The 27,451-nt window shown below is 50.0% G+C and overlaps 1 protein-coding gene across 1 annotated transcript in view; it reads left to right on the top strand.

Moving 5' to 3' along the window:
- The window catches only part of LOC138662541 (extracellular matrix protein 2-like), a 129,013-nt gene that overhangs the window by 47,561 nt on the left and 54,001 nt on the right, over window positions 1–27,451 (top strand). The window contains exon 6 of the mRNA XM_069748310.1: window positions 457–589. Within this exon, the coding sequence (XP_069604411.1) occupies window positions 457–589 (133 nt within the window). The remainder of the gene's footprint in view (window positions 1–456; window positions 590–27,451) is intronic.

The following is a 27,451-nucleotide window of genomic DNA, read 5'->3' as shown; positions in this document are numbered from 1 at the left end:
GTATATATCCCGAGCACCGCTACATGTCCCTTGCAGACTCTGTACAACCCTCCACTCAGTTTTTCGATTTGTACACAGGTGTCAATAAAACATTTTTGAAGGAGATTACTCGGTGCCTTGGAGCTTTGGATTGTTCACGGTCTTCCGTAGAGTTGATGGGTATGTGTTTACCAACCAGTCTCCGATTACTCAGGCTTTCAGGTCAAGGTTGAATTGGCGATATGTTGAGGGCCAGGAAACCTAGCAGGGCTCAAACCAAGACTATCTCTATCTTTAACTGCCATGGTAGAAACACAGTTAGGTGGAGAACACAATGTCTCATCCATCTAGATAGTCATGTGAACCTTCTGAGATTTCACTGGTGACATTTCAATGTTTTTTTGTGACATATTATGGTCTTGAAATGACTTGACAAATAAACAATGGCAGAAATAATAATCAAATCCTGTATTTTAGAACTTGACAAAATTGAAACGACTTAATTTGGATGGAAACCGCCTGACCGTGTTGCCACTACTCCCAACATCTGTCCAAGAACTGAAAGTCAATGACAATAAACTTCTGGAACTGAACAGACACAGTTTCCGTGGTAAGGACTAAATTACTGGACTTTTTTTTCACAAATATGTAGTTTTTGGTACACGATAAAAAGGGCTCAAATTCTAAAACTGGTATTACCATAAGGCTTAAATAACAATCCTTGGATGGGCTTCACTTTATCATTCCATACTTTGTGTGGATATGCTTAAATGTGAGGTCCAAAGTTGTTTGGGGTCGATAATACTCAATATTTATCTGTTGGACGGTAATGTTAAGCTTTCAATGGTGATGATGCCAAGCAGCGTCTGGAAGGGAACTTGGATCCACTAAAGGATGTGGTTGTAGGGTTCTACCTTAGAGACACTGGATGAGTTTTCACCAAGTGTCCATAAACTTGATTGCTTTACACATACTATAGCACTGTACCAAACATCTTACAAACCACATTTGCTAATTTTCTTGAAGGGACGGCAATTTTTATGAGTCCTCATAGTCTAGGATCTCAATTATCAAATGTAATGAGTGCTATTCTATGAGTCAATGTTTCATATTTTTGCATTAATATTTAGTAGATCCTCCTTTTGCAAAAATAACAACCTCTAGTCACTTCCTGTAGCTTTTAATGAGTTCTTGGATCCTGGATGAACGTATTTTTGACCATTCCTGACCATTCCTCTTTACAAAACAATTCCAGTTCAGTTAAGTTTGATGGTCGCCGAGCATGGACAGCCCTCTTCAAATGATCCCACAGATGTTCAATGATATTCAGGTCTGGGGACTGGGATGGCCATTCCAGAACAGTGTAATTGTTCCTTTAGTCTTTAAAAATGGTAATTCAGCCCCCAGTGTTGGTATAAGTAGCTGTTGGATCTAGTCTTGGCTGTGCCATTGCATCGGCTATATCCACAAGGATTAAGGACAGATCCAGTCTGGTGTGGTTGCTCCATTTTGCTTTTGTCATAGGATTGGTCTTGCTACTGGGATGGTTGTACTCCACCAATAACGTCCCGAACGTGAACATTTTGGAAAGGGACCATTTTTATTTTCATATAAGACATTTCTATTTTATGCATCCCATGTTGGACTCCATAGGGTCTTGTATACCAATTTTTGAAAATGGTTCATGATGTAACCTTCACTACCTGCAGCCAACTCTACCAAATTACAAGCCTTATTCTCTGGATCACTTTCTTGGGAGCATTGCATTGCTCCGCACTGGAGCTTTAGGAATCACAGTAAATTTGGCATCTCACTACTTTTAGCACAGTTTCTCTAATGTTGGGTGTTCCCCTACATCTCTGCCGGACTCGTATGTAGACTTTATACATCCTACTGCTACTGTAGTTATGTACTTGGATAATGACTAGTGTTGAGCGATACCTTCCGATATCGGAAAGTATCGGTATCGGATAGGATCGGCCGATATTCAAAAAATATCGGATATCGCCGATACCCGATCCCAATGCAAGTCAATGGGACCAAAATATCGGAATTAAAATAAACCCTTTCTTTCCTTGTAGGTTCATTCTACATGAAGGAAAGCAACTAAGAATAATGCAGGATGTATTTGGGGAGGTGGCAGAGACATTAAAGTCATAGAGGTTTAGCCCAATCAAATAGAATAGCATGTTTTTTTTTTTTTTAAAGACGTTCGGAGTGACAAAGATATTGACTATGTAAATTTTTTTTTGATTTTGTCAGATATTGATGTTTCACTATTCCACGCCCTTCCCCTTCTTTTTTTTTTACTTTTCCCACACTTTCATCTTCATCATCATCAGCATCTTTGACATCAACTTCTTCTTCACCTTATTCATCTTCTTCTTCATCCTTTACCTTTTTTTTTTTTTATTACATTCTTCATATTCATTTTATTCAACTATTATTATTCTTCCTATTCTACATATTCATTTTATTCAACTGTTATTATTCTTCCTATTCTACTTCTTCATCATATTCTCATTTGTGACAGGCATTCCCATAGTTGTTATCTATAAAAGTTGGAAGATTACACCTTCCGTTCTGCCAGTCACAAAAGTTACATTTGTCCGCGTTCAGTTTGGCCTGCAGCATCAGGCTTTATCCAGGGGCACCACGAGGAGGAACGGACTCACCCCCATACACTGCTTAGTCTTCTTCTGCATATAATTTAGATAATATCTTTTGCTCTGATATTAAGTGTTATGCTTAATGTTCTGCAGCCTCTTGTTCTTCTGCTTCTCGGTCTTCCATGTCGTCGTCTCCAGGGTCGTCGTCTCCAGTGTCGTCGTCTCCGCCGTCGTCGTCTCCGCCGTCATCGTCTCCGCCGTCGTCGTCGTCTCCGCCTTCGTCGTCGTCGTCGTCGTCTCCGCCTTCGTCGTCGTCATCGGGGTGGTCTTCCGGGTCGTCGACGTTAGGGTCTTCAACTTGGAAATGTAGCAGAAGGTACAAGAAGGCTGAGAAAATACCAAGAACCAGCTGATGGAACTGGAACTCGGATGGCTACCCGAAGGTTCAAGAGCCTATGGAACTACCGAGGACCAGCTGACGTTACTGGAACCCGGTTACTAAGCAGGAGGTACCCCTGCTAAAAAGCACTACCAAGGACCGCCTGACGTTGGCGGAACTCGGATACCCAGAAAGAGGCACCTAAGCCAAAGGATCTGCCCGGAACCAGCTGACGGTACTGGAACCAGGATGGGGAGCAGAAGGTACAAGAGCAAAAGACACTGCCGAGAACCAGCTGACGGTACTGGAACCCGGATGGGTAGCCGAAGGTCCAAGAGCCAATGGAACTACCGAGGACCAGCTGACGTTACTGGAACCCGGTTACTAAGCAGGAGGTACCCGTGCCTGAAAGCACTACCAAGGACCACCTGACGTTGGTGGAACTTGGATACCCAGAAGGAGGCACCTAAGCCAAAGGCTCTGCCCGGAACCAGCTGACGGTACTGGAACCAGGATGGGGAGCAGAAGGTACAAGAGCAAAAGACACTGCCGAGAACCAGCTGACGGTGCTGGAACCAGGTGGTGGACCCGAAGGCCCACAGGAGAGGAGAGAACAGCTAGGCCGCAAGGCAGCCGCAGTTACCGAACCCCAACAGTCCTACAGGGGGAGCTGGGCCTACTGGCACTACAGAACCAGCCTTGACTACCAATTCACGCAGCCCACATAGGAAGCTCCTAAACTGGAGGCACCCTGGAGTTGGCTAACCCGACCGCAACACGACGGGGCAAGCATAGGCGTCTCAGCGAGCTTGACACAACCCGGAAACAGCTGACAGTGCTGAAACCAGGTTTGGCACGAGGGAGTACCTGTGACAAAAACACTGCCGAGAACCAGCTGGCGGTGCTGGAACCCGGATGCGTTGCCCCAGTGTGCAAGAGCCAATGGCACGACCGAGGACCAGCTGACGGTGCTGGAACCCGGTTACTAAGCTGTAGGTGCCCGCGCTTAAAAGCACTACCAAGGACCGCCTGGCATTGGCGGAACTCGGATACCTAGGAGGAGGCACCTAAGCCAAAAGCTCGGCCCGGAACCAGCTGACGGCGCTGGAACCAGGTGGTGGACCCGAAGGCCCACAGGAGAGGAGAGAACAGCTAGGCCGCGAGGCAGCCGCAGTTACCGAACCCCAACAGTCCTACAGGGGGATCTGGGCCTACTGGCACTACAGAACCAGCCTTGACTACCAATTCATGCAGCCCACATAGGAAGCTCCTAAACTGGAGGCACCCTGGAGTTGGCTAACCCGACCGCAACACGACGGGGCAAGCATAGGCGTCTCAGCGAGCTTGACACAACCCGGAAACAGCTGACGGTGCTGAAACCAGGTTTGGCACGAGAGAGTACCTGTGACAAAAACACTGCCGAGAACCAGCTGGTGGTGCTGGAACCCGGATGCGTTGCCCCAGTGTGCAAGAGCCAATGGCACGACCGAGGACCAGCTGACGGTGCTGGAACCCGGTTACTAAGCTGTAGGTGCCCGCGCTTAAAAGCACTACCAAGGACCGCCTGGCGTTGGCGGAACTCGGATACCCAGGAGGAGGCACCTAAGCCAAAAGCTCGGCCCGGAACCAGCTGACGGTGCTGGAACCAGGTGGTGGACCCGAAGGCCCACAGGAGAGGAGAGAACAGCTAGGCCGCGAGGCAGCCGCAGTTACCGAACCCCAACAGTCCTACAGGGGGAGCTGGGCCTACTGGCACTACAGAACCAGCCTTGACTACCAATTCATGCAGCCCACATAGGAAGCTCCTAAACTGGAGGCACCCTGGAGTTGGCTAACTCGACCGCAACACGACGGGGCAACGCATAGGTGTCTCAGTGAGTTTGACAGTACCCGGAAACAGCTGACGGTGCTGGAACCAGGCTGGGCACGAGGGAGTACCCGTGACAAAAACACTGCCGAGAACCAGCTGGCGGTGCTGGAACCCAGATGCGTTGCCCCAGTGTGCAAGAGCCAATGGCACGACCGAGGACCAGCTGACGGTGCTGGAACCCGGTTACTAAGCTGTAGGTGCCTGCGCTTAAAAGCACTACCAAGGACCGCCTGACATTGGCGGAACTTGGATACCCAGGAGGAGGCACTTAAGCCAAAGGCTCGGCCCGGAACCAGCTGACGGTGCTGGAACCAGGTGGTGGACCCGAAGGTCCACAGGAGAGGAGAGAACAGCTAGGCCGCGAGGCAGCCGCAGTTACCGAACCCCAACAGTCCTACAGGGGGAGCTGGGCCTACTGGCACTACAGAACCAGCCTTGACTACCAATTCATGCAGCCCACATAGGAAGCTCCTAAACTGGAGGCACCCTGGAGTTGGCTAACTCGACCGCAACACGACGGGGCAACGCATAGGTGTCTCAGTGAGTTTGACAGTACCCGGAAACAGCTGACGGTGCTGGGACCAGGCTGGGCACGAGGGAGTACCCGTGACAAAAACACTGCCGAGAACCAGCTGGCGGTGCTTGAACCCAGATGCGTTGCCCCAGTGTGCAAGAGCCAATGGCATGACCGAGGACCAGCTGACGGTGCTGGAACCCGGTTACTAAGCTGTAGGTGCCTGCGCTTAAAAGCACTACCAAGGACCGCCTGACATTGGCGGAACTTGGATACCCAGGAGGAGGCACTTAAGCCAAAGGCTCGGCCCGGAACCAGCTGACGGTGCTGGAACCAGGTGGTGGACCCGAAGGTCCACAGGAGAGGAGAGAACAGCTAGGCCGCGAGGCAGCCGCAGTTACCGAACCCCAACAGTCCTACAGGGGGAGCTGGGCCTACTGGCACTACAGAACCAGCCTTGACTACCAATTCATGCAGCCCACATAGGAAGCTCCTAAACTGGAGGCACCCTGGAGTTGGCTAACTCGACCGCAACACGACGGGGCAACGCATAGGTGTCTCAGTGAGTTTGACAGTACCCGGAAACAGCTGACGGTGCTGGGACCAGGCTGGGCACAAGGGAGTACCCGTGACAAAAACACTGCCGAGAACCAGCTGGCGGTGCTTGAACCCAGATGCGTTGCCCCAGTGTGCAAGAGCCAATGGCATGACCGAGGACCAGCTGACGGTGCTGGAACCCGGTTACTAAGCTGTAGGTGCCTGCGCTTAAAAGCACTACCAAGGACCGCCTGACGTTGGCGGAACTCGGATACCCAGGAGGAGGCACCTAAGCCAAAGGCTCAGCCCGGAACCAGCTGACGGTGCTGGAACCAGGTGGTGGACCCGAAGGTCCACAGGAGAGGAGAGAACAGCTAGGCCGCGAGGCAGCCGCAGTTACCGAACCCCAACAGTCCTACAGGGGGAGCTGGGCCTACTGGCACTACAGAACCAGCCTTGACTACCAATTCATGCAGCCCACATAGGAAGCTCCTAAACTGGAGGCACCCTGGAGTTGGCTAACTCGACCGCAACACGACGGGGCAACGCATAGGTGTCTCAGTGAGTTTGACAGTACCCGGAAACAGCTGACGGTGCTGGAACCAGGCTGGGCACGAGGGAGTACCTGTGACAAAAACACTGCCGAGAACCAGCTGGCGGTGCTGGAACCCAGATGCGTTGCCTATTAAAGATTGTCTTCCTAGAGCCCCAACTAGCGGTGTTGGAGCAAAGGGTAAGCAGGGGGAGCAGAGTGTAGGCCGAAGCCTGTACTGGAGGCAGCTTTGTGTCTGCGTTGCGTTTGCAGGACACAGTGGGGGAACAGCTGGCGTTGCTGAACCCCACTAACACAATGGCGGGTGTTTTTCTCTGTGCAGCTAGCACTTGCGGGCAAAAAATAGCGATGTTAGAGCCCGTGGTGAAGCAGGAGGAGGAGGAGAGGAGCAGAGTGTAGGCCGAAGCCTAGTTGAACCAATTTCAAAGGAAACCTTTAACCCCCTCTCAGGTGTTACAAAGTACAAGAGACACACCTTGTGCAGTATTAATGCTGCACAAGTGAAAGGTTGCTCTATTAATTTGTCTACTTGCACACGCTGAATGAAAGACGTACACAATTTAGCCCATTCTACAGTCAAACTGTAGTGGATGCGTGACTTGGCTTTTTAAGGATATAAAGGCACAGATGATTGGCCTCGGGGAGACCAAAACATCCAACACTGCGGAGACACCATCACGTGTTTCTCAACGCAGTGATTCCAGAACACTGCCCCCATCCCTTATGGGAAATATGCAGATGCAGGTAAAGAAGCTGCGGAGACACCATCACGTGTTTCTCGACGCAAGCAGTGAATAGCCAGGCCTTTCCCCGGGAAGGAACAACCACGGGAAGGGCAGCATCCTATGAAGGAAAGCCACCTATGCCAAGCATGGTATCCATCCACAGACAGCTGTTTCGGGGTGTTTGCCCCTCATCAGTGTGGAGTAGGAATCTGGCTATTAGGAGCAGTGCCTAGTAAAAAGGCTATAAAGGCACAGATGATTGGCCTCGGGGAGACCAAAACATCCAACACTGCGGAGACACCATCATGTGTTTCTCAACGCAGTGATTCCAGAACACTGCCCCCATCCCTTATGGGAAATATGCAGATGCAGGTAAAGAAGCTGCGGAGACACCATCACGTGTTTCTCGACGCAAGCAGTGAATAGCCTGGTGTCTCCGCAGTGATGGTGTCTCCGCAGTGTTGGATGTTTTGGTCTCCCCGAGGCCAATCATCTGTGCCTTTATAGCCTTTTTACTAGGCACTGCTCCTAATAGCCAGATTCCTACTCCACACTGATGAGGGGCAAACACCCCGAAACAGCTGTCTGTGGATGGATACCATGCTTGGCATAGGTGGCTTTCCTTCATAGGATGCTGCCCTTCCCGTGGTTGTTCCTTCCCGGGGAAAGGCCTGGCTATTCACTGCTTGCGTCGAGAAACACGTGATGGTGTCTCCGCAGCTTCTTTACCTGCATCTGCATATTTCCCATAAGGGATGGGGGCAGTGTTCTGGAATCACTGCGTTGAGAAACACGTGATGGTGTCTCCGCAGTGTTGGATGTTTTGGTCTCCCCGAGGCCAATCATCTGTGCCTTTATAGCCTTTTAACTAGGCACTGCTCCTAATAGCCAGATTCCTACTCCACACTGATGAGGGGCAAACACCCCGAAACAGCTGTCTGTGGATGGATACCATGCTTGGCATAGGTGGCTTTCCTTCATAGGATGCTGCCCTTCCCGTGGTTGTTCCTTCCCGGGGAAAGGCCTGGCTATTCACTGCTTGCGTCGAGAAACACGTGATGGTGTCTCCGCAGCTTCTTTACCTGCATCTGCATATTTCCCATAAGGGATGGGGGCAGTGTTCTGGAATCACTGCGTTGAGAAACACGTGATGGTGTCTCCGCAGTGTTGGATGTTTTGGTCTCCCCGAGGCCAATCATCTGTGCCTTTATAGCCTTTTTACTAGGCACTGCTCCTAATAGCCAGATTCCTACTCCACACTGATGAGGGGCAAACACCCCGAAACAGCTGTCTGTGGATGGATACCATGCTTGGCATAGGTGGCTTTCCTTCATAGGATGCTGCCCTTCCCGTGGTTGTTCCTTCCCGGGGAAAGGCCTGGCTATTCACTGCTTGCGTCGAGAAACACGTGATGGTGTCTCCGCAGCTTCTTTACCTGCATCTGCATATTTCCCATAAGGGATGGGGGCAGTGTTCTGGAATCACTGCGTTGAGAAACACGTGATGGTGTCTCCGCAGTGTTGGATGTTTTGGTCTCCCCGAGGCCAATCATCTGTGCCTTTATAGCCTTTTTACTAGGCACTGCTCCTAATAGCCAGATTCCTACTCCACACTGATGAGGGGCAAACACCCCGAAACAGCTGTCTGTGGATGGATACCATGCTTGGCATAGGTGGCTTTCCTTCATAGGATGCTGCCCTTCCCGTGGTTGTTCCTTCCCGGGGAAAGGCCTGGCTATTCACTGCTTGCATCGAGAAACACGTGATGGTGTCTCCGCAGCTTCTTTACCTGCATCTGCATATTTCCCATAAGGGATGGGGGCAGTGTTCTGGAATCACTGCGTTGAGAAACACGTGATGGTGTCTCCGCAGTGTTGGATGTTTTGGTCTCCCCGAGGCCAATCATCTGTGCCTTTATAGCCTTTTTACTAGGCACTGCTCCTAATAGCCAGATTCCTACTCCACACTGATGAGGGGCAAACACCCCGAAACAGCTGTCTGTGGATGGATACCATGCTTGGCATAGGTGGCTTTCCTTCATAGGATGCTGCCCTTCCCGTGGTTGTTCCTTCCCGGGGAAAGGCCTGGCTATTCACTGCTTGCGTCGAGAAACACGTGATGGTGTCTCCGCAGCTTCTTTACCTGCATTGGCTTTTTAAGGAGACGCAGCACAGGTGTCCCAAATAACGCCTTGGTGCTTGGCGCAGCTTCCTGAGCGTTGTTATTTGCTGTACAGGAGTCTGCGCTCTTGTGTTATCCCTTGGCAATGCCCTGTTAGCGCTGCCCGTCTTATGACCTCATTTCATGTTGGCCGGTGCGGTTAACGATGGCCATAAATCCCAGAACCACAGTGCCTTTTCATAAAGTCACACTGCGGTGCTGGGATTCGTGGCCTTGTGCAGTAAATATGTTCGCCGCTCACACATGTCCTTACACCTGCTTCAGACTGGGCGGCCTCAGCTGATCCCTTATCGCCTGCCACGGCCATGAGGCCGCACAGTCTGAAGAAGGCGGAAGGAGGGGAGTGAAGACAGGCGAAGATATGCACTGCTCGTGCCCATCAATCACACCCTCGCAGTCATAATATATGAGACAACGAGGGGCGTTGTGTCGGGCAGGGCGGACGCACAGGCACAGCCAGCTAACCAATGATGTCAAAAGACGGGAAGCGCTACCAAGGTTGGTGCTGCGTATCATTAGAAAGGAAAGTCACACCTCAGGGACAGTGGAATGGTCTCAATGAGACACATTTTGTACGTGTTGAGTTCCACGTGGGCAAGTAGAAAAAGTCAGCCACCTTGTACAAATGCAGCAGTACTGCTGTACAAGGTGGCTGTTATACATAGAAACACCTGGGGGTGGGGGGCAGGCTTCCTTCAATTTCAGTTCATGTGCCTGCATGGCGTTTGCAGGTCACGTTGCCGGCTACACAGCAGGGGAACAGCTGGCGTTGCTGAACCCCACTAACACATTGGCTGGTGTTGTTCTCTGTGCAGCTAGCACTTCCAGGCAAAAACTAGCGGTGTTTGAGCCCAGGGTCAGCAGGAGGAGGAGAGGAGCAGAGTGTAGGCCGAAGCCTGCACTGGTGGCAGCTTTTGGTCGGTTGTGCCAGCGTGGCTTGTGCTGGACACGATGCCGGCTACACAGCAGGGGAACAGCTGGCGGTGCTGAACCCCACTAACACATTGGCTGGTGTTTTTCTCTGTGCAGCTAGCACTTCAGGGCAAAAACTAGCAGTGTTAGAGCCCAGGGTCAGCAGGAGGAGGAGAGGAGCAGAGTGTAGGCCGAAGCCTAGTTGAACCAATTTCAAAGGTAACCTTTAACCCCCCCTCAGGTGTTGCAAGGTACAAGAGCCACACCTTGAACAGCATTAATGCTGCACAAGTCAAAGGTTGCTCTCTTAATTTTGCTCCTTGCACACGCTGAATAAAACACGTACACTATTTAGCCCATTATACTGTCAAACAGTAGTGGAGGCGTGACTTTTCTTTTGAAGAAGACGCAGCACAGGTGTCAAAATTTACACCTAGGTGCTGGGCGCAGATTCCTTACCGTTGTTATTTGCAGTACAGGAGACTGCGCTCTTGTGTTATCCCTTGGCAATACCCTGTTAGTGCAGGCCGTCTTATGACCTCATTTCATGTTGGCAGGAGCGGTTAACGATGGCCATAAATCCCAGAACCACAGTGCCTTTTCATAAAGTCACACTGCGGTGCTGGGATTCGTGGCCTTGTGCAGTAAATATGTTCGCCGCTCACACATGTCCTTACACCTGCTTCAGACTGGGCGGCCTCAGCTGATCCCTTATCGCCTGCCACGGCCATGAGGCCGCACAGTCTGAAGAAGGCGGAAGGAGGGGAGTGAAGACAGGCGAAGATATGCACTGCTCGTACCCATCAATCACACCCTCGCAGTCATAATATATGAGACAACGAGGGGCGTTGTGTCGGGCAGGGCGGACGCAAAGGCACAGCCAGCCAACCAATGATGTCAGAAGACGGGCAGCGCTAACAATGGGGGTGATGCGTGTCATTAAAAAGGAAAGTCACACCTCAGGGACAGTGGAATGGTCTCAATGAGACACATTTAGTACATGTTTAATTAAACGTGGGCAAGGAGAAAAAGTCAGCCACCTTGTACAAATGCAGCAGTACTGCTGTACAAGGTGGCTATTATACATAGAAACACCTGGGGGTGGGGGGCAGGCTCCCTTCAATTTCAGTTCATGTGCCTGCGTGGCGTTTGCAGGTCACGTTGCCGGCTACACAGCAGGGGAACAGCTGGCGGTGCTGAACCCCACTAACACATTGGCTGGTGTTGTTCTCTGTGCAGCTAGCACTTCCGGGCAAAAACTGGCGGTGTTTGAGCCCAGGGTCAGCAGGAGGAGAAGAGGAGCAGAGTGTAGGCCGAAGCCTGCACTGGTGGCAGCTTTTGGTCAGTTGTGCCAGCGTGGCTTGTGCTGGACACGATGCCGGCTACACAGCAGGGGAACAGCTGGCGTTGCTGAACCCCACTAACACATTGGCTGGTGTTGTTCTCTGTGCAGCTAGCACTTCCGGGCAAAAACTAGCGTTGTTTGAGCCCAGGGGCAGCAGGAGGAGGAGAGGAGCAAAGTGTAGGCCGAAGCCTAGTTGAACCAATTTCAAAAGTTACCTTTAACCCCCCCTCAGGTGTAGCAAGGTACAAGAGCCACACCTTGTGCAGCATTAATGCTGCACAAGTAAAAGGTTGCTCTATTAATTTTGCTCCTTGCACACGCTGAATAAAACACGTACACTATTTAGCCCATTATACTGTCAAACAGTAGTGGAGGCGTGACTTGTCTTTTTAAGGAAACGCAGCACAGGTGTCCAAAATAACACCTTGGTGCATGGGCGCAGCTTCCTGAGCATTGTTATTTGCTGTACAGGATACTGCGCTATTGTTATCCCTTGGCCATGCGCTGTGAGCGCTTCCTGTCTTCTGACCTCATTTCATGTCGGCCGTTGCGGTTAGCGATGGACATGAATCCCAGACCCACAGTGTGTTTTCAAAAAATCACACTGCGTGGCTGGGATTCGTGGCCTTGTGCAGTAAATATGTTTGCCGCTCACACATGTCCTTACACCTACTTCAGACTGGGCGGCCTCATCTGATCCCTTATCGCATGCCGCGGCCATGAGGCCACCCAGTCTGAAGAAGGCGGAAGGAGATGAGTGAACACAGGCAAACATATGCACTGCACATGCCCATCAATCACACCCTCGCTGTCCAAAAAAATAAGACACCGAGGGGCGTTGTTTCAAGCAGGGCAGACACACAGGCGCAGCCAGCTAACCAATGATGTCAAAAGACGGGAAGCGCTACCAAGGGTGGTGCTGCGTATCATTAGAAAGGAAAGTCACACCTCAGGGACAGTGGAATGGTCTCAATGAGACACATTTAGTACGTGTTTAATTAAACGTGGGCAAGGAGAAAAAGTCAGACACCTTGTACAAATGCAGCAGTACTGCTGTACAAGGTGGCTGTTATACATAGAAACACCTGGGGGGTGGGGGCTGGTTCCCTTTAATTTCAGTTCAGGTGCCTGCATGGCGTTTGCAGGACACGTTGCCAGCTACACAGCAGGGGAACAGCTGGCGGTGCTGAACCCCACTGACACATTGACTGGTGTTTTTCTCTGTGCAGCTAGCACGTCCGGGCAAAAACTGGCGGTGTTAGAGCCCAGGGTCAGCAGGAGGAGGAGAGGAGCAAAGTGTAGGCCGAACCCTGCACTGGTGGCAGCTTTTGGTCTGTTGTGCCAGCGTGGCTTGTGCTGGACACGATGCCGGCTACACAGCAGGGGAACAGCTGGCGTTGCTGAACCCCACTAACACATTGGCTGGTGTTGTTCTCTGTGCAGCTAGCACTTCCGGGCAAAAACTAGCGGTGTTTGAGCCCAGGGGCAGCAGGAGGAGGAGAGGAGCAGAGTGTAGGCCGAAGCCTGCACTGGTGGCAGCTTTTGGCCGGTTGTGCCAGCGTGGCTTGTGCTGGACACGATGCCGGCTACACAGCAGGGGAACAGCTGGCGGTGCTGAACCCCACTAACACATTGGCTGGTGTTTTTCTCGGGGCAGCTAGCACTTTCAGGCTACAACTGGCGGTGTTATAGCCCAGGGTCAGCAGGAGGAGGAGAGGAGCAGAGTGTAGGCCGAAGCCTAGTTGAACCAATTTCAAAAGTTACCTTTAACCCCCCCTCAGGTGTTGCAAGGTACAAGAGCCACACCTTGTGCAGCATTAATGCTGCACAAGTCAAAGGTTGCTCTATTAATTTTGCTCCTTACACACGCTGAATAAAACACGTACACTATTTAGCCCATTATACTGTCAAACAGTAGTGGAGGCGTGACTTGTCTTTTTAAGGAGACGCAGCACAGGTGTCAAAATTTACACCTAGGTGCTGGGCGCTGATTCCTGAGCGTTGTTATTTGCTGTACAGGAGTCTGCGCTATTTTGATCCCTTGGCCATGCGCTGTGAGCGCTGCCTGTCTTCTCACCTCATTTCATGTTGGCCGGTGCGGTTACCAATGGCCATGAATCCCAGGCCCGCAGTGGGTTTTCAACAAATCACACTGCGTGGCTGGGATTCGTGGCCTTGTGCAGTAAATATGTTTGCCGCTCACACATGTCCTTACACCTGCTTCAGACTGGGCGGCCTGAGCTGATCCCTTATCGCCTACCACGGCCATGAGGCCGCCCAGTCTGAAGAAGGCGGAAGGAGATGAGTTAAGACAGGCGAACATATGCACTGCATATGCCCATCAATCACACCCTCGCTGTCCAAAAAAATAAGACAACGAGGGGCGTTGTTTCGAGCAGGGCAGACGCACAGGCGCAGCCAGCTAACCAATGATGTCAAAAGATGGGAAGCGCTACCAAGGGTGGTGCTGCGTATCATTAGAAAGGAAAGTCACACCTCAGGGACAGTGGAATGGTCTCAATGAGACACATTTAACGTGTTTAATTAAACGTGGGCAAAGAGAAAAAATCAGCCACCTTGTACAAATGCAGCGGTACTGCTGTACTAGGTGGCTGTTATACATAGAAAGACCTGGGGGGGTGGGGCCAGGTTCCCTTTAATTTCAGTTCAGGTGCCTGCATGGCGTTTGCAGGACACGTTGCCAGCTACACAGCAGGGGAACAGCTGGCGTTGCTGAACCCCACTAACACATTGGCGGGTGGTTTTCTCTGTGCAGCTAGCACTTCCAGGCTACAACTGGCGGTGTTATAGCCCAGGGTCAGCAGGAGGAGGAGAGGAGCAGAGTGTAGGCCGAAGCCTGCACTGGTGGCAGCTTTTGGTCTGTAGTGCCAGCGTGGCTTGTGCTGGACACGATGCCGGCTACACAGCAGGGGAACAGCTGGCGCTGCTGTACCCAACTAACACATTGGCGGGTGTTTTTCTCTGTGCAGCTAGCACTTCCAGGCTACAACTGGCGGTGTTATAGCCCAGGGTCAGCAGGAAGTGGAGAGGAGCAGAGTGTAGGCCGAAGCCTGCACTGGTGGCAGCTTTAGTTCTGTTGTGCCAGCGTGGCTTGTGCTGGACACGTTGCCGACTACACAGCAGGGGAACAGCTGGCGGTGCTGAACCCCACTGACACATCAGCTAGTGTTTTTTCTGTGTAGACAACACTTCCAGGTGGCAACTGACAGTGTTGAAACCCAGGGAATCAAAGAGGAGCAGAGTGTAGGCCGAAGCCTGCAGTGGAGCAAGTTGAAAGGGAACCTTTAACCCCCCCCCCCCAGGCATTTGTTGCTGAAAGAGCCATCTTGTACAGCAGTAATACTGCACATGGAAAATGGTGGCTCCGAAAATTATGCTCCTTGCAAACGCTGAAGTACACACTCATATAATGTGTCCCCTCACACCGTCAAACCGTCCCGGAAGTGGGACTTTCCTTTGTAATGTGACACAGCACAGCTGTCATTCCAACCCCCTTGGTGCCGTGCGCCACCTCCTCAACGTTGTTTGGTTCTGTCACGGAGCCCGCGCTGTAATGTTATCCCTTGGCCATGCACAGTTAGCGGTGCCCGTCTTCTGACATCATTTAGGTGTCAGGCTGGCAGTGCCTGTGCGTCCAAGCTGCCCGAGATCCAACCTCGCAGTGTCATCTAATGTAATCCCACTGCGGGCCAGGGATCCATGGGCATGCGCAGTGCATATCATCGCCTCTCACTCACCTCCTTCCTGCTTCTTCAGACTGTGCGGCGTCACGGCCGTGGCATGCTATTAGGGATCAGCTGACGCCGCCTAGTCTGAAGAAGCGTGAAGAAGGGGAGTGAGAGGCTAGTATATGCACTGCGCATGGCCATGGATACCAGGCCCACTGTGGGATCACATTAGACGACACTGCGAGGTGAGATTTCGGGCAGCGTGGACGCACAGGCGCAGCCAGGACGACAACAAATGATGTCAGAGGATGGGCAGCGCAAACTGTGCATGGCCAAGGGATAACATAACAGCGCAGGGTCCATGACGGAATCAAACAACGCTAAGGAGGCAGCGCACGGTGCCAAGGGGGTAGCAATGATGGCTGTGCTGCGTCACATTACAAAGGAAAGTCCCACCTCCGGGACGGTTGGATGGTGTGAGGGGACACATTACATGAGTGTGTAGTTCAGCGTTTGCAAGGAGCATAATTTCAAGAGCGACCTTTTCCTTGTGCAGTATTAGTGCTGCACAAGGTGGCTCTTTCAAAAACAAACGCCTGGGGGGGGGGGGGGGAACAGGTCCCCTTACATTTTAGTTGTGCCAGCGTGGCGGTCGCATGACACGTTGCCGGATACACAGCTGGGGATCAGCTGACGTTACTGAACCCCAATAGCAGAGGAGCGACTGTTGACTGTGCAGACAGCACTTCCAGGCACTAACTGGCGGTGTTAGAGCCCAGGGACAGCAGGAGGAGCAGATTGGAGGTATTGCCGCACACACAGCTGGGGATCAGCTGACGTTACTGAACCCCAATAACAGAGGAGCGACTGTTGACTGTGCAGACAGCACTTCCAGGCACCAACTGGCGGTGTTAGAGCCCAGGGACAGCAGGAGGAGCAGAGGAACAGAGTGTAGGCCGAAGCCTGATTGGAGCAAGTTGAAAGGGAACCTTTAACCCCCCCCCCCCAAGACGTTTGTAGCTGAAAGAGCCATCTTGTGCAGCACTAAGGATGCAAAAGGAAAAGGTTGCTCTTTTAATTATGCTCCTTGCAAACACAGAAGTAAACACTAAAAATGTGTCCCCTTATACCGTTAAACCGTCCCGGAGGTGCGAATTTCCTTCGTAATGGGACACAGCACAGCTGTCATTCCTATCCCCTTGGTGCCGTGCGCTGCCTCCTCAGCGTTGTTTTAAGCTGTCACGGAGCCTGCGCTGTTCTGTTATCCCTTGGCCATGCCCAATTAGCGCTGCCTGTCTTCTGACATAATTTGGTGTCAGGCTGTCAGTGCATGTGCGTCCACGCTGCTCCAGATCCCACCTCGCAGTGTCGTCTAACGTAATCCCACTGCGGGCCTTGGATCCATGGGCATGCACAGTGCATATCCTCGACTCTCACTCCCCTCCTTCCCTCTTCTTCAGACTGTGCGGTGTCACGGCCGTGGCATGCTATTAGGGATCAGCTGACGGCGCACAGTCTAAAGAAGGCGGAGGGAGATGAGCGAGAGCCCGAGGGGAAGATATGCACTGCGCATGCCCATGGATCCCAGGCCCGCAGTGTGATTCAATCAGAAGACACTGCGAGGCGGGATCTCGGGCAGCGCGGCCGCACAGGCGCAGCCAGCCTGACACCAAATTATGTCAGAAGACAGGCAGCGCAAATAGGGCATGGCCAAGGGATAACAGAACAGCGCAGGCTCCGTGACAGCTTAAAACAACGCTGAGGAGGCAGCGCATGGCACCAAGGGGGTAGGAATGACAGCTGTGCTGCGTCACATTACGAAGGAAAGTCCCAGCTCCGGGACGGTATAACGGTATCAGTGAACACATTTTATAAGTGTTAAGTTCTGCGTGTGCAAGGAGCTAAACTAAAAGAGCTACCTTTTCCTTGTGCAGCATTACTGCTGCACAAGATGGCTCTTTCAGTAACAAACGACGGGGGGGGGGGGGGGGGGGACAGGTTCCCTTACATTTAGGTTGTTGTGCCAGCGTGGCGGTCGCAGGACACATTGCCGGCTACACAGCTGGGGATCAGCTGACGTTACTGAAACCCAATAACACTGGGTCGTATGTTTTTACTGTGCAGCCTGCACTTCTGAGCCGCAACTGGCAGTGTTGGAGCCCAGGAATAGTAGTTCAGGTGGTAGAAAGATGAACACAGCAGGAGACCTGGATGACACCCAATTACTTAATCAGGCAGAGGAGTGGCAAATTCCTGCGAGATCCAGGCCTGGTTCATTTTCAGGAAAGTAAGCCGGTCAACGTTATCGGAGGATAGTCGCATGCGACGGTCTGTTAGTACACCACCTGCGGCACTAAAGACACGTTCCGATAAGACACTAGCCGCAGGGCAAGCCAGCACCTCCAATGCATACTGGCTTAGCTCTGGCCATGTATCCAGCTTAGAGACCCAAAACTTGAACGGGGAAGAGCCGTCTGGGAGTACAGTAAGAGGGCAAGCCATGTAGTCTGTCACCATCTGACGGAACCGTTGCCTCCTGCTGACTGGAGCCGCCGGTGATGGTGTAGACATTTGGGGCGGGCACACAAAAGTGTGCCAGAGTTGTGCCATACTGGGCTTGCCTTGGGCAGAGGCACTGCTTCTGCTCCCTCTTTGGGCAGAGCCTCCCCCACTGCCTCGACGCACTGAGCTGCTTTGTAAAGCACTAGCAGCACTCCTCTCAGTTGGACTGGAGAAGATGATGGAATTCACCAGTGTGTCGTGGTACTCCCGCAATTTACGCTCCCGGGTCAACGCTGGGATGAGGTTTTGGACGTTGTCCCGGTAGCGAGGATCGAGGAGGGTGAACACCCAATAATCAGGCATGTTGAGAATGTGGTCGATGCGGCGGTCGTTTCTCAGGCACTGCAGCATGAAATCCACCATGTGCTGCAGACTGCCAACTGGCCCAGAAATGCTGTCCCCTGCTTGAGACATGATCTCTGCCCGCTTGTCATCACCCCACCCTCGCTGTACACACTGACCACTGGACAATTGTGTCGCTCCCTCCTCTGGACGGAGCTCTTCCTCCTTCATTGACTCCTCCTCATCCTCCTCACAAAGTGGCCCCTGCGTACCCCTTTGTGAGGAACCACGTGGCGCTGACTCTCCAGAAGCTGATGGAAAAGGTGACTCCTCATCCTCCACCTCTTCCACAACATCATCCCTTAACCCTTGCAAAGTTTGCTGAAGCAGGCAGATAAGGGGGACAGTCATGCTGACTAGTGCATCATCTGCACTTGCCATCCGCGTGGAATAATCAAAAGGACGCAAAACCTGGCAGACGTCCTTCATAGTGGCCCACTCTGTGGTTGTGAAGTCTGATCGGCGCTGACTGCGACTTCTTTGCGCCTGATGCAGCTGGTACTCCATAACTGCTTGCTGCTGCTCACACAACCGCTCCAACATATGTAACGTGGAATTCCACCGGGTAGGTAGGTCACATATGATGCGGTGTTCCGGAAGGCGGAATCGGCGCTGCAGAGCAGCAATGCGGGATCTTGCCAAGCTGGAACGCCGCAAGTGAGCACACTCTAGGCGGACCTTGTGCAGCAGGGCATCAAGATCCGGATAGTCCCTCAGAAAACTCTGCACAACCAAATTGAGCACATGTGCCAGACATGGGATGTGAGTGAGGTTGCCAAGGGCCAAAGCTGCCACCAGATTTCGGCCATTGTCACACACTACCATGCCTGGCTGGAGATTCGCTGGCAGTAACCACACATCGCTCTCCTGCTTGATGGCATTCCAGAGCTCCTGCGCTGTGTGGCTTCGATTCCCCAATGAAACTAGTTTCAAGATGGCCTGCTGACGTTTGGCCACGGCTGTGCTCATGTCGGTCATAGGTAAACGTTCACGGGTCCATGTGGAGGTGGACTGTGACGGCTCCTGCAGAGATGATTCTGAGGAACTTGTGTAAGAGGAGGAGTCAATGCGTACAGACTGGATTCCTGCAATCCTTGGAGTGGGCAGGACACGTCCTGCGCCACTCGCACGATCTGTACCTGGCTCAACAACATTAACCCAATGGGCAGTGAGGGAAACGTATTGCCCCTGTCCATGCTGACTGGTCCACGCATCGGTGGTGACGTGGACCTTGCTACTGACGGCGTTCAGTAGCGCATGTTTTATGTTTCCCTCAACATGCCTGTGCAGGGCAGGGACAGCTTGCCTGCTGAAGTAAAAGCAGCTGGGCACCTTGTACTGTGGGACTGCCAATGCCATCAAGTCACGGAAGCTGTCAGTCTCCACCAGCCTGAATGAGAGCATTTCCAGGGACAACAGTTTGGCAATGCCTGCATTCAGAGCCTGTGCTCGGGGGTGGTTGGCCGAGAATGCCCGCCTTTTCTCCTATGCCTGTACTACCGATGGCTGTAGAGTAGACTGGGAGTGTGAGGATGACTGGGAAGGTGGTGCTGTGGGTGGAATTACACAAGGTCTCTGGACAACAGTGCCAGAGGTTCTTCCATGGCGATCCTGGGAGGAAGCCAAACCAGCTGTGCGTGAGCTGGAGGAAGAGGCAACACGAGCTGAAGAGGTGGTAGCTGCCGCTGTTGGTTGGCCTACATCTTCAGTGTGTTTCTGTAACTCCACCGCGTGCCTGGTCCGCACATGTTTCCACATATTTGTGGTATTGAGGTTGCTGACATTTTTCCCTCTTTTTACTTTCTGATGACACAGCTTGCATTTGACAAAACAAATGTCATCTGCAACTGTGTCAAAAAAGGACCAGGCACTGCAAGTCTTGGAAGCGCCCTTTTTGGCTTTGGAAAGAGACAGGCTCCTAACGGGTGCCAAAGTGGAGGCTACAGGCTCCGCAGTCTTCCCCCTCCCTCTCCCTCTTTGGCCCGTAAGGGGAATCTCTTCCTCAGAGCTGCTCCCACCACCTTCCTGTTCCTCACGCCACGATGGGTCAACGACCTCATCATCTCCACTACCCTCTGCCACCAACTGCTCCTCCTGGGTAGTCTCGGCAGCACAGTACGCACCAGAAAGCGGCACCTGAGTTTCATCATCAGATGCGTACTGCGCTGTGGTCACCGGAGGCACTGGCCCACCCGCCTCTTCAGAGTCAGAGAGACAAAGCTGTTGGGCATCACTGCACACTGCCTCTTCTTCCATTTCTCCAATGCTGCTTGGCTGGCCCCCTGTTTCCAAGCCAAGAGATTCAGAGAACAGAAGTAGAGACGGCTCCTGTCCTGGGCTCTCTGACTGCCTGGCCAATTTGGCAGGTGGTGAAGAGACAGATGGCTGCTCTCCAGTGCTCTGTGCCTGAGAGGATGTGGCACTAACTGAAGTCGATGCCGAGGCGTTAGCTGCCATCCACCCGACAACGGCTTCAATTTGGTCTTCACGCAGCAGCGGTGCACGGCGCTCTCCGACAAAGCTGCGCATGAAGGACTGTTCCCTGCTGAAACTGAGTGACGATGAGTCACCGGTGCCCGCAGCAGGCACAGAATCACCACGTCCTCTCCCTGCTCCTCTCCCTGCTCCGCGCCCACGCCCACGTGTCTTACTCCCTGCCCTCTTCATCTTGGTTGACAGATAAAGATAAGCAGAAAAGTACTAAGGCCTTAGTGTGCTTATTCCTGAAATGTTCCTCCTAACAGGTGTAAGAAACACTAATGTTGTAAAGTGTGGACTAAACTTTATTATTTTTCAAATGTGGCCTACACAAGTGTTAAGTTGTGTTTGGTGAACTTTCCTTTTTTTTTTTCTGCAGATCGGACTACAGAGCAAGTTTAACTCACACGGGGACCGTGCAGACAGCCGTAAACGGCGCTGCAAGGCCCAAAAACCCTCCTCTAGGTTATCCTATGTAGTGTTTTTCCACTATTTAGCTGGAGATGGGTGGAAAGACACTAATAGGAAATTTTTAAAAAATTTTTAAACAGGCTGCATTATTTGATAAAAAGGAATTTTTTTTTCAAGGTATGAGGCAGTAACGCACCCTGAGCTGAATCCAACCGGCTATGGCTGCACACAGACTACAGGACGAGCTGCGCTCACACAGAGACCGTGCAGACAGCCGTAAACGGCGCTGCAAGGCCCAAAAAACTCCCTCTAGGTTATCCTATGTAGTGTTTTTCCACAATTTAGCAGGAGACGGGTGGAAAAACACTAATAGGAATTTTTTTTTTTAAATTTTAAACAGGCTGCACTATTTGAAAAAAAGGAAATTGTTTTTCAAGGTATGAGGCAGTAACGCACCCTGAGCTGAATCCAACCGGCTATGGCTGCACACAGACTACAGGGCGAGCTGCGCTCACACAGAGACCGTGCAGACAGCCGTAAACGGCGCTGCAAGGCCCAAAAAAAACCCTCTAGGTTATCCTATGTAGTGTTTTTCCACAATTTAGCTGGAGACGGGTGGAAAAACACTAATAGGAAATTTGAGAAAAAATGTGCAGCAGGCTGCACTATGAGCAAAAAAGGACAACTGTGTGAGGCAGTGTGAACCCCCCCTGAGCTGAATACAACCGGGTATATGGCTGCACACAGACTACAGAGTGAGCTGCACACACACACACACAGAGACCTTGCAGAACGCTGTTAAAACAGCGCTGCAAGGCAAGAGCAAGGTGAACAGTGAAGAACACACAGTGTTTTGCTAAATTAGCCTTGGGAAAGGAAAATAAAGCAATTAGCTATCTCAACTGGCCCTCAGTTAGAACACAGCGTCCTGTCCCTAACTGAAATCACAGCAGAGTGAGCACAAAATGGCGGCAGCGTTTTTTATAGTGCAGAGTGACATCATTTCAGCAGCCAATCACAGCCTTGCCAGTACTTACATGCCCACCATGCTAAACAGGATGTGCCCACACTTCCAATCATTCCTCATTGGCTGCTGCGTTCAGTTTGAATTCTGGGAACTTCCGATTCCGGTATCCGATACGCGGGAAGTATCGGAATTCGGTATCGGAATTCCGATACCGCAAATATCGGCCGATACCCGATACTTGCGGTATCGGAATGCTCAACACTAATAATGACAAGTCACAGTACCATACAGTCTGTTTCTTTCCTTGACCACAATTCACCGCCAATCCTTCGCAACTTCTGCTTCCTTCATCTGTCAGCCCGCACCTTTTCTGATGGACTCCGGCTCAACTGGGCCAATCTAGAGACTTCCTCTGGACACTTTTCACTAGCCACTGATGACCAATTGCCTATGTGTTGGCACATACAGTTATATGAAAAAGTTTGGGCACCCCTATTAATCTTAAGCTTAATGTTTTATAAAAATTGTTTTTTTTTTGCAACAGCTATTTCAGTTTCATATATCTAATAACTGTTTGACACAGTAATGTTTCTGCCTTGAAATGAGGTTTATTGTACTAACAGAAAATGTGCAATCTGCATTCAAACAAAATTTGACAGGTGCATAAGTATGGGCACCCTTGTCATTTTCTTGTTTTAAATACTCCTAGCTACTTTTTACTGACTTACTAAAGCACTTTTTTGGGTTTTCTAACCTCATTGAGCTTTGAACTTCATAGCCAGGTGTATGCAATCATGAGAAAAGCTACTTAAAGTGGCCACATGCAAGTTGTTCTCCTGTTTGAATCTCCTCTGAAGAGTGGCATCATGGGCTCCTCAAAACAACTAATGATCTGAAAACAAAGATTATTCAACATAGTTGTTCAGGTGAAGGATACAAAAAGCTGTCTCAGAGATTTAACCTGTAAATTTCCACTGTGAGGAACATAGTAAGAAAATGGAAGAACACAGGTACAGTTCTTGTTAAAGGGACACTGTCACCTGGATTTGGAGGGAACAATCTTCAGCCATGGAGGCGGTGTTTTTGGGTTTTTGATTCACCCTTTCCTTACCCGCTGGCTGCATGCTGGCTGCAATATTGGATTGAAGTTCATTCTCTGTCCTCCATAGTACACGCCTGCGCAAGGCAAGATTGCCTTGTGCAGGCGTGTACTACGGAGGACAGAGAATGAACTTCAATCCAATATTGCAGCCAGCATGCAGCCAGCGGGTAAGGAAAGGGTGAATCAAAAACCCAAAAACCCCGCCTCCATGGCTGAAGATTGTTCCCTCCAAATTCAGGTGACAGTGTCCCTTTAAGGCCAGAAGTGGCAGGCCAAGAAAAACATCAGAAAGGCAGAGAAGAAGAATGGTTAGATCAGCCAAGGACAATCCTCAGACCACCTCCAGAGAGCTGCAGCATCAACTTGCTGCAGATGGTGTCACTGTGCATCGGTCAACTATACAACGCACTTTGCACAAGGAGAAGCTGTATGGGAGAGTGATGCAAAAGAAGCTGTTTCTGCAAGCACGCCACAAACAGAGTCGGCTGAGGTATGCAAAAGCACATTTGGAGAAGCCAATTTCTTTTTGGAAGAAGGTCCTGTGGACTGATGAAACCAAGATTGAGTTGTTTGGTCATACAAAAATGCGTTATGCATGGCAGCCAAAAAACACAGCATTCCAAGAAAAACACTTGCTACCCACAGTAAAATTTGGTGGAGGTTCCATCATGCTTTGGGGCTGTGTGGCCAATGCCGGCACCGGGAATCTTGTTAAAGTTGAGGGACGCATGGATTCCTCTCAGTATCAGCAGATTCTTGACAATAATGTTCATGAATCAGTGACAAAGTTGAAGTTGCGCAGGGGATGGATCTTTCAGCAAGACAATGATCCAAAACACCACTCCAAATCTACTCAGGCATTCATGCAGAGGAACAATTACACTGTTCTGGAAAGGCCATCCCAGTCCCCAGACCTGAATATCAATGAACATCTGTGGGATCATTTGAAGAGGGCTGTCCATGCTCGGCGACCATCAAACTTAACTGAACTGGAATTGTTTTGTAAAGAGGAATGGTCAAAAATGCGTTCATCCAGGATCCAGGAACTCATTAAAAGCTACAGGAAGCGACTAGAGGCTGTAATTTTTGCAAAAGGAGGATCTACTAAATATTAATGTCACTTTTCTGGTGGGGTGCCCATACTTATGCACCTGTCAAGTTTTGTTTGAATGCAGATTGCACATTTTCTGTTAGTACAATAAACCTAATTTCAAGGCAGAAACATTACTGTGTCCAACAGTTATTAGTAGGGTTGAGCGAAACGGGTCGAACATTTTCAAAAGTCGCCGACTTTTGGCTAAGTCGGGGTTTCATGAAACCCGATCCGACCCCTGTGCGTGGTCGGCCATGCGGTACGCGACTTTCGCGCCAAAGTCGCGTTTCAATGACGCGAAAAGCGCCATTTCTCAGCCAATGAAGGTAAACGCAGAGTGTGGGCAGCGTGATGACATAGGTCCTGGTCCCCACCATCTTAGAGAAGGGCATTGCAGTGATTGGCTTGCTGTCTGCGACGTCACAGGGGCTATAAAGAGGCGTTCCCGCCGACCGCCATCTTACTGCTGCTGATCTGAGCTTAGGGAGAGGTTGCTGCCGCTTTGTCAGAAGCAGGGATAGCGTTAGGCAGGGTCCATTAACCACAAAACCGCTTGTGCTGCAGCGATTTGCACTGTCCAACACCACCCTCGGTGTGCAGGGACAGTGGAAGTTTTTTTTTTTCCCCTCAGCGCTGTAGCTCATTGGGCTGCCCTAGAAGGCTCCCTGATAGCTGCATTGCTGTGTGTACGCCGCTGTGCAAACCAACTGCTTTTTTCAAAGCACAAATCCTCTTGTTCCTTCCTTTCTGCACAGCTATCTTTTTTGTTTGTCCACACTTTTTATTTCATTTGTGCATCAGTCCACTCCTTATTGCTGCCTGCCATACCTGGCTGAGATTACTGCAGGCAGGGAGATAGTAGCTGCCTGCCATACCTGGCTGAGATTACTGCAGGCAGGGAGATAGTAATTGTAGGACATTCCCTGTTTTTTTTTTTTTTTTTTTTTGGTGGGAGATTAAGATTGGCAATTTGGCATTTCTGCTAGAGTGCCATCCCTGTGTGTGCCATCTCTCTCACATAGTGGGCCATAGAAAGCCTTTTCATTTTTCTGTATTTTTTTTTGTGGGGTGTATAAATTCTCCCTGATAAAAATACAGTGGGAGATTAATATTGGCCTTTGGGCTTGTGTGCCAGTCCTGAGTGTGCCATCTCTCTCACAAATAGTGGGCCATAGAAAGCCTATTTTATTTTTTTTGGGGTTTTATAAATTCTCCCTGAAAAAAGGGAGATTAATATTGGCCTCTGGGCTTGTGTGCCAGTTGTGAGCGTGCCATCTGTGCCAGTCCTGAGCGTGCCATCTCTCTCACAAATAGTGGGCCATAGAAAGCCTATTTAAATATTTTTTTGGTTTTATAAATTCTCCCAGAAAAAAAGGGAGATTAATATTGGCCTCTGGGCTTCTGTGCCAGTCCTGAGCGTGCCATCTGTGCCAGTCCTGAGCGTCCCATCTCTCTCACAAATAGTGGGCCATAGAAAGCCTATTTAATTTTTTTTTTGGTTTTATAAATTCTCCCAGAAAAAAAGGGAGATTAATATTGGCCTCTGGGCTTCTGTGCCAGTCCTGAGCGTGCCATCTGTGCCAGTCCTGAGCGTCCCATCTCTCTCACAAATAGTGGGCCATAGAAAGCCTATTTAATTTTTTTTTTGGTTTTATAAATTTTCCCTGAAAAAAGGGAGATTAATATTGGCCTCTGGGCTTGTGTGCCAGTTGTGAGCGTGCCATCTGTGCCAGTCCTGAGCGTGCCATCTCTCTCACAAATAGTGGGCCATAGAAAGCCTATTTAATTTTTTTTTTGGTTTTATAAATTCTCCCAGAAAAAAAGGGAGATTAATATTGGCCTCTGGGCTTCTGTGCCAGTCCTGAGCGTGCCATCTGTGCCAGTCCTGAGCGTCCCATCTCTCTCACAAATAGTGGGCCATAGAAAGCCTATTTTTTTTTTGGGGGGGGTTTTAGAAATTCTCCCTGGAAAAAAAAAGGGAGATTAATATTGCCCTTTGGGCTTGTGTGCCAGTACTAAGCGTTCCATCTCTCTCTCTCTCTCTTAGTCAGTGGGCCATAGAACGCCTATTTTTGGTTTTATTTGTTTTCTAAATTCTCCCTGCAAAAAATCATTTTATTTTATTTGGTTTCTAAATTCTTCCTGATAAAATCATATTTTTTTTATTATTTTTTTTTCTAAAGTCTCCCTGAAAAAAAAAAAAAAAAAAAAAAAAACAGTGGGAGATTAATATTGGCCTTTCTGCTTGTGTGCCAGTCTTGACTCCTGGGTGCGTCATCTCTCAGTCAGTGGGCCATAGAACGCCTATTTTTGGTTTTATTTGTTTTCTAAATTCTCCCTGAAAAAATCATTTTATTTTATTTGGTTTCTAAATTCTTCCTGATAAAATCATATTTTTTTTATTATTTTTTTTTCTAAAGTCTCCCTGAAAAAAAAAAAAAAAAACAACCAAAAAAAACAGTGGGAGATTAATATTGGCCTTTCTGCTTGTGTGCCAGTCTTGACTCCTGGGTGTGCCATCTCTCTCTCTCTCTCTCTCTCTCTCTCTCTCTCTCTCTCTCTCCAATTGTGGTCCATAGAAAGCCTATATTTTTTTTCCTTGATTTGGGTTCCAAAATCTACCAGAGAAAATAACTACATCAATCATTGGTAGAAAAATATTGGCCTCTGGGCTTGTGTGCCACTTCTGATTCCTGTGTGCGTCATCTCTCAGTCAGTGGGCCATAGAACGCCTATTTTTGTTTTTATTTGTTTTATAAATTCTCCCTGAAAAAATCATTTTATTTTATTTGGTTTCTAAATTCTTCCTGATAAAATCATATTTTTTTTATTATTTTTTTTTCTAAAGTCTCCCTGAAAAAAAAAAAAAAAAAACAGTGGGAGATTAATATTGGCCTTTCTGCTTGTGTGCCAGTCTTGACTCCTGGGTGCGTCATCTCTCAGTCAGTGGGCCATAGAACGCCTATTTTTGTTTTTATTTGTTTTGTAAATTCTCCCTGAAAAAATCATTTTATTTTATTTGGTTTCTAAATTCTTCCTGATAAAATCATATTTTTTTTATTATTTTTTTTTCTAAAGTCTCCCTGAAAAAAAAAAAAAAAAAAAAAAAAACAGTGGGAGATTAATATTGGCCTTTCTGCTTGTGTGCCAGTCTTGACTCCTGGGTGCGTCATCTCTCAGTCAGTGGGCCATAGAACGCCTATT

This window comes from Ranitomeya imitator, chromosome 2, assembly GCF_032444005.1.
Source record: "Ranitomeya imitator isolate aRanImi1 chromosome 2, aRanImi1.pri, whole genome shotgun sequence".
Lineage (NCBI taxonomy): Eukaryota > Metazoa > Chordata > Amphibia > Anura > Dendrobatidae > Ranitomeya > Ranitomeya imitator.
The sequence above is the reverse complement of the archived record's forward strand: the minus strand, read 5'-3'. Positions and strand labels throughout refer to the sequence as shown.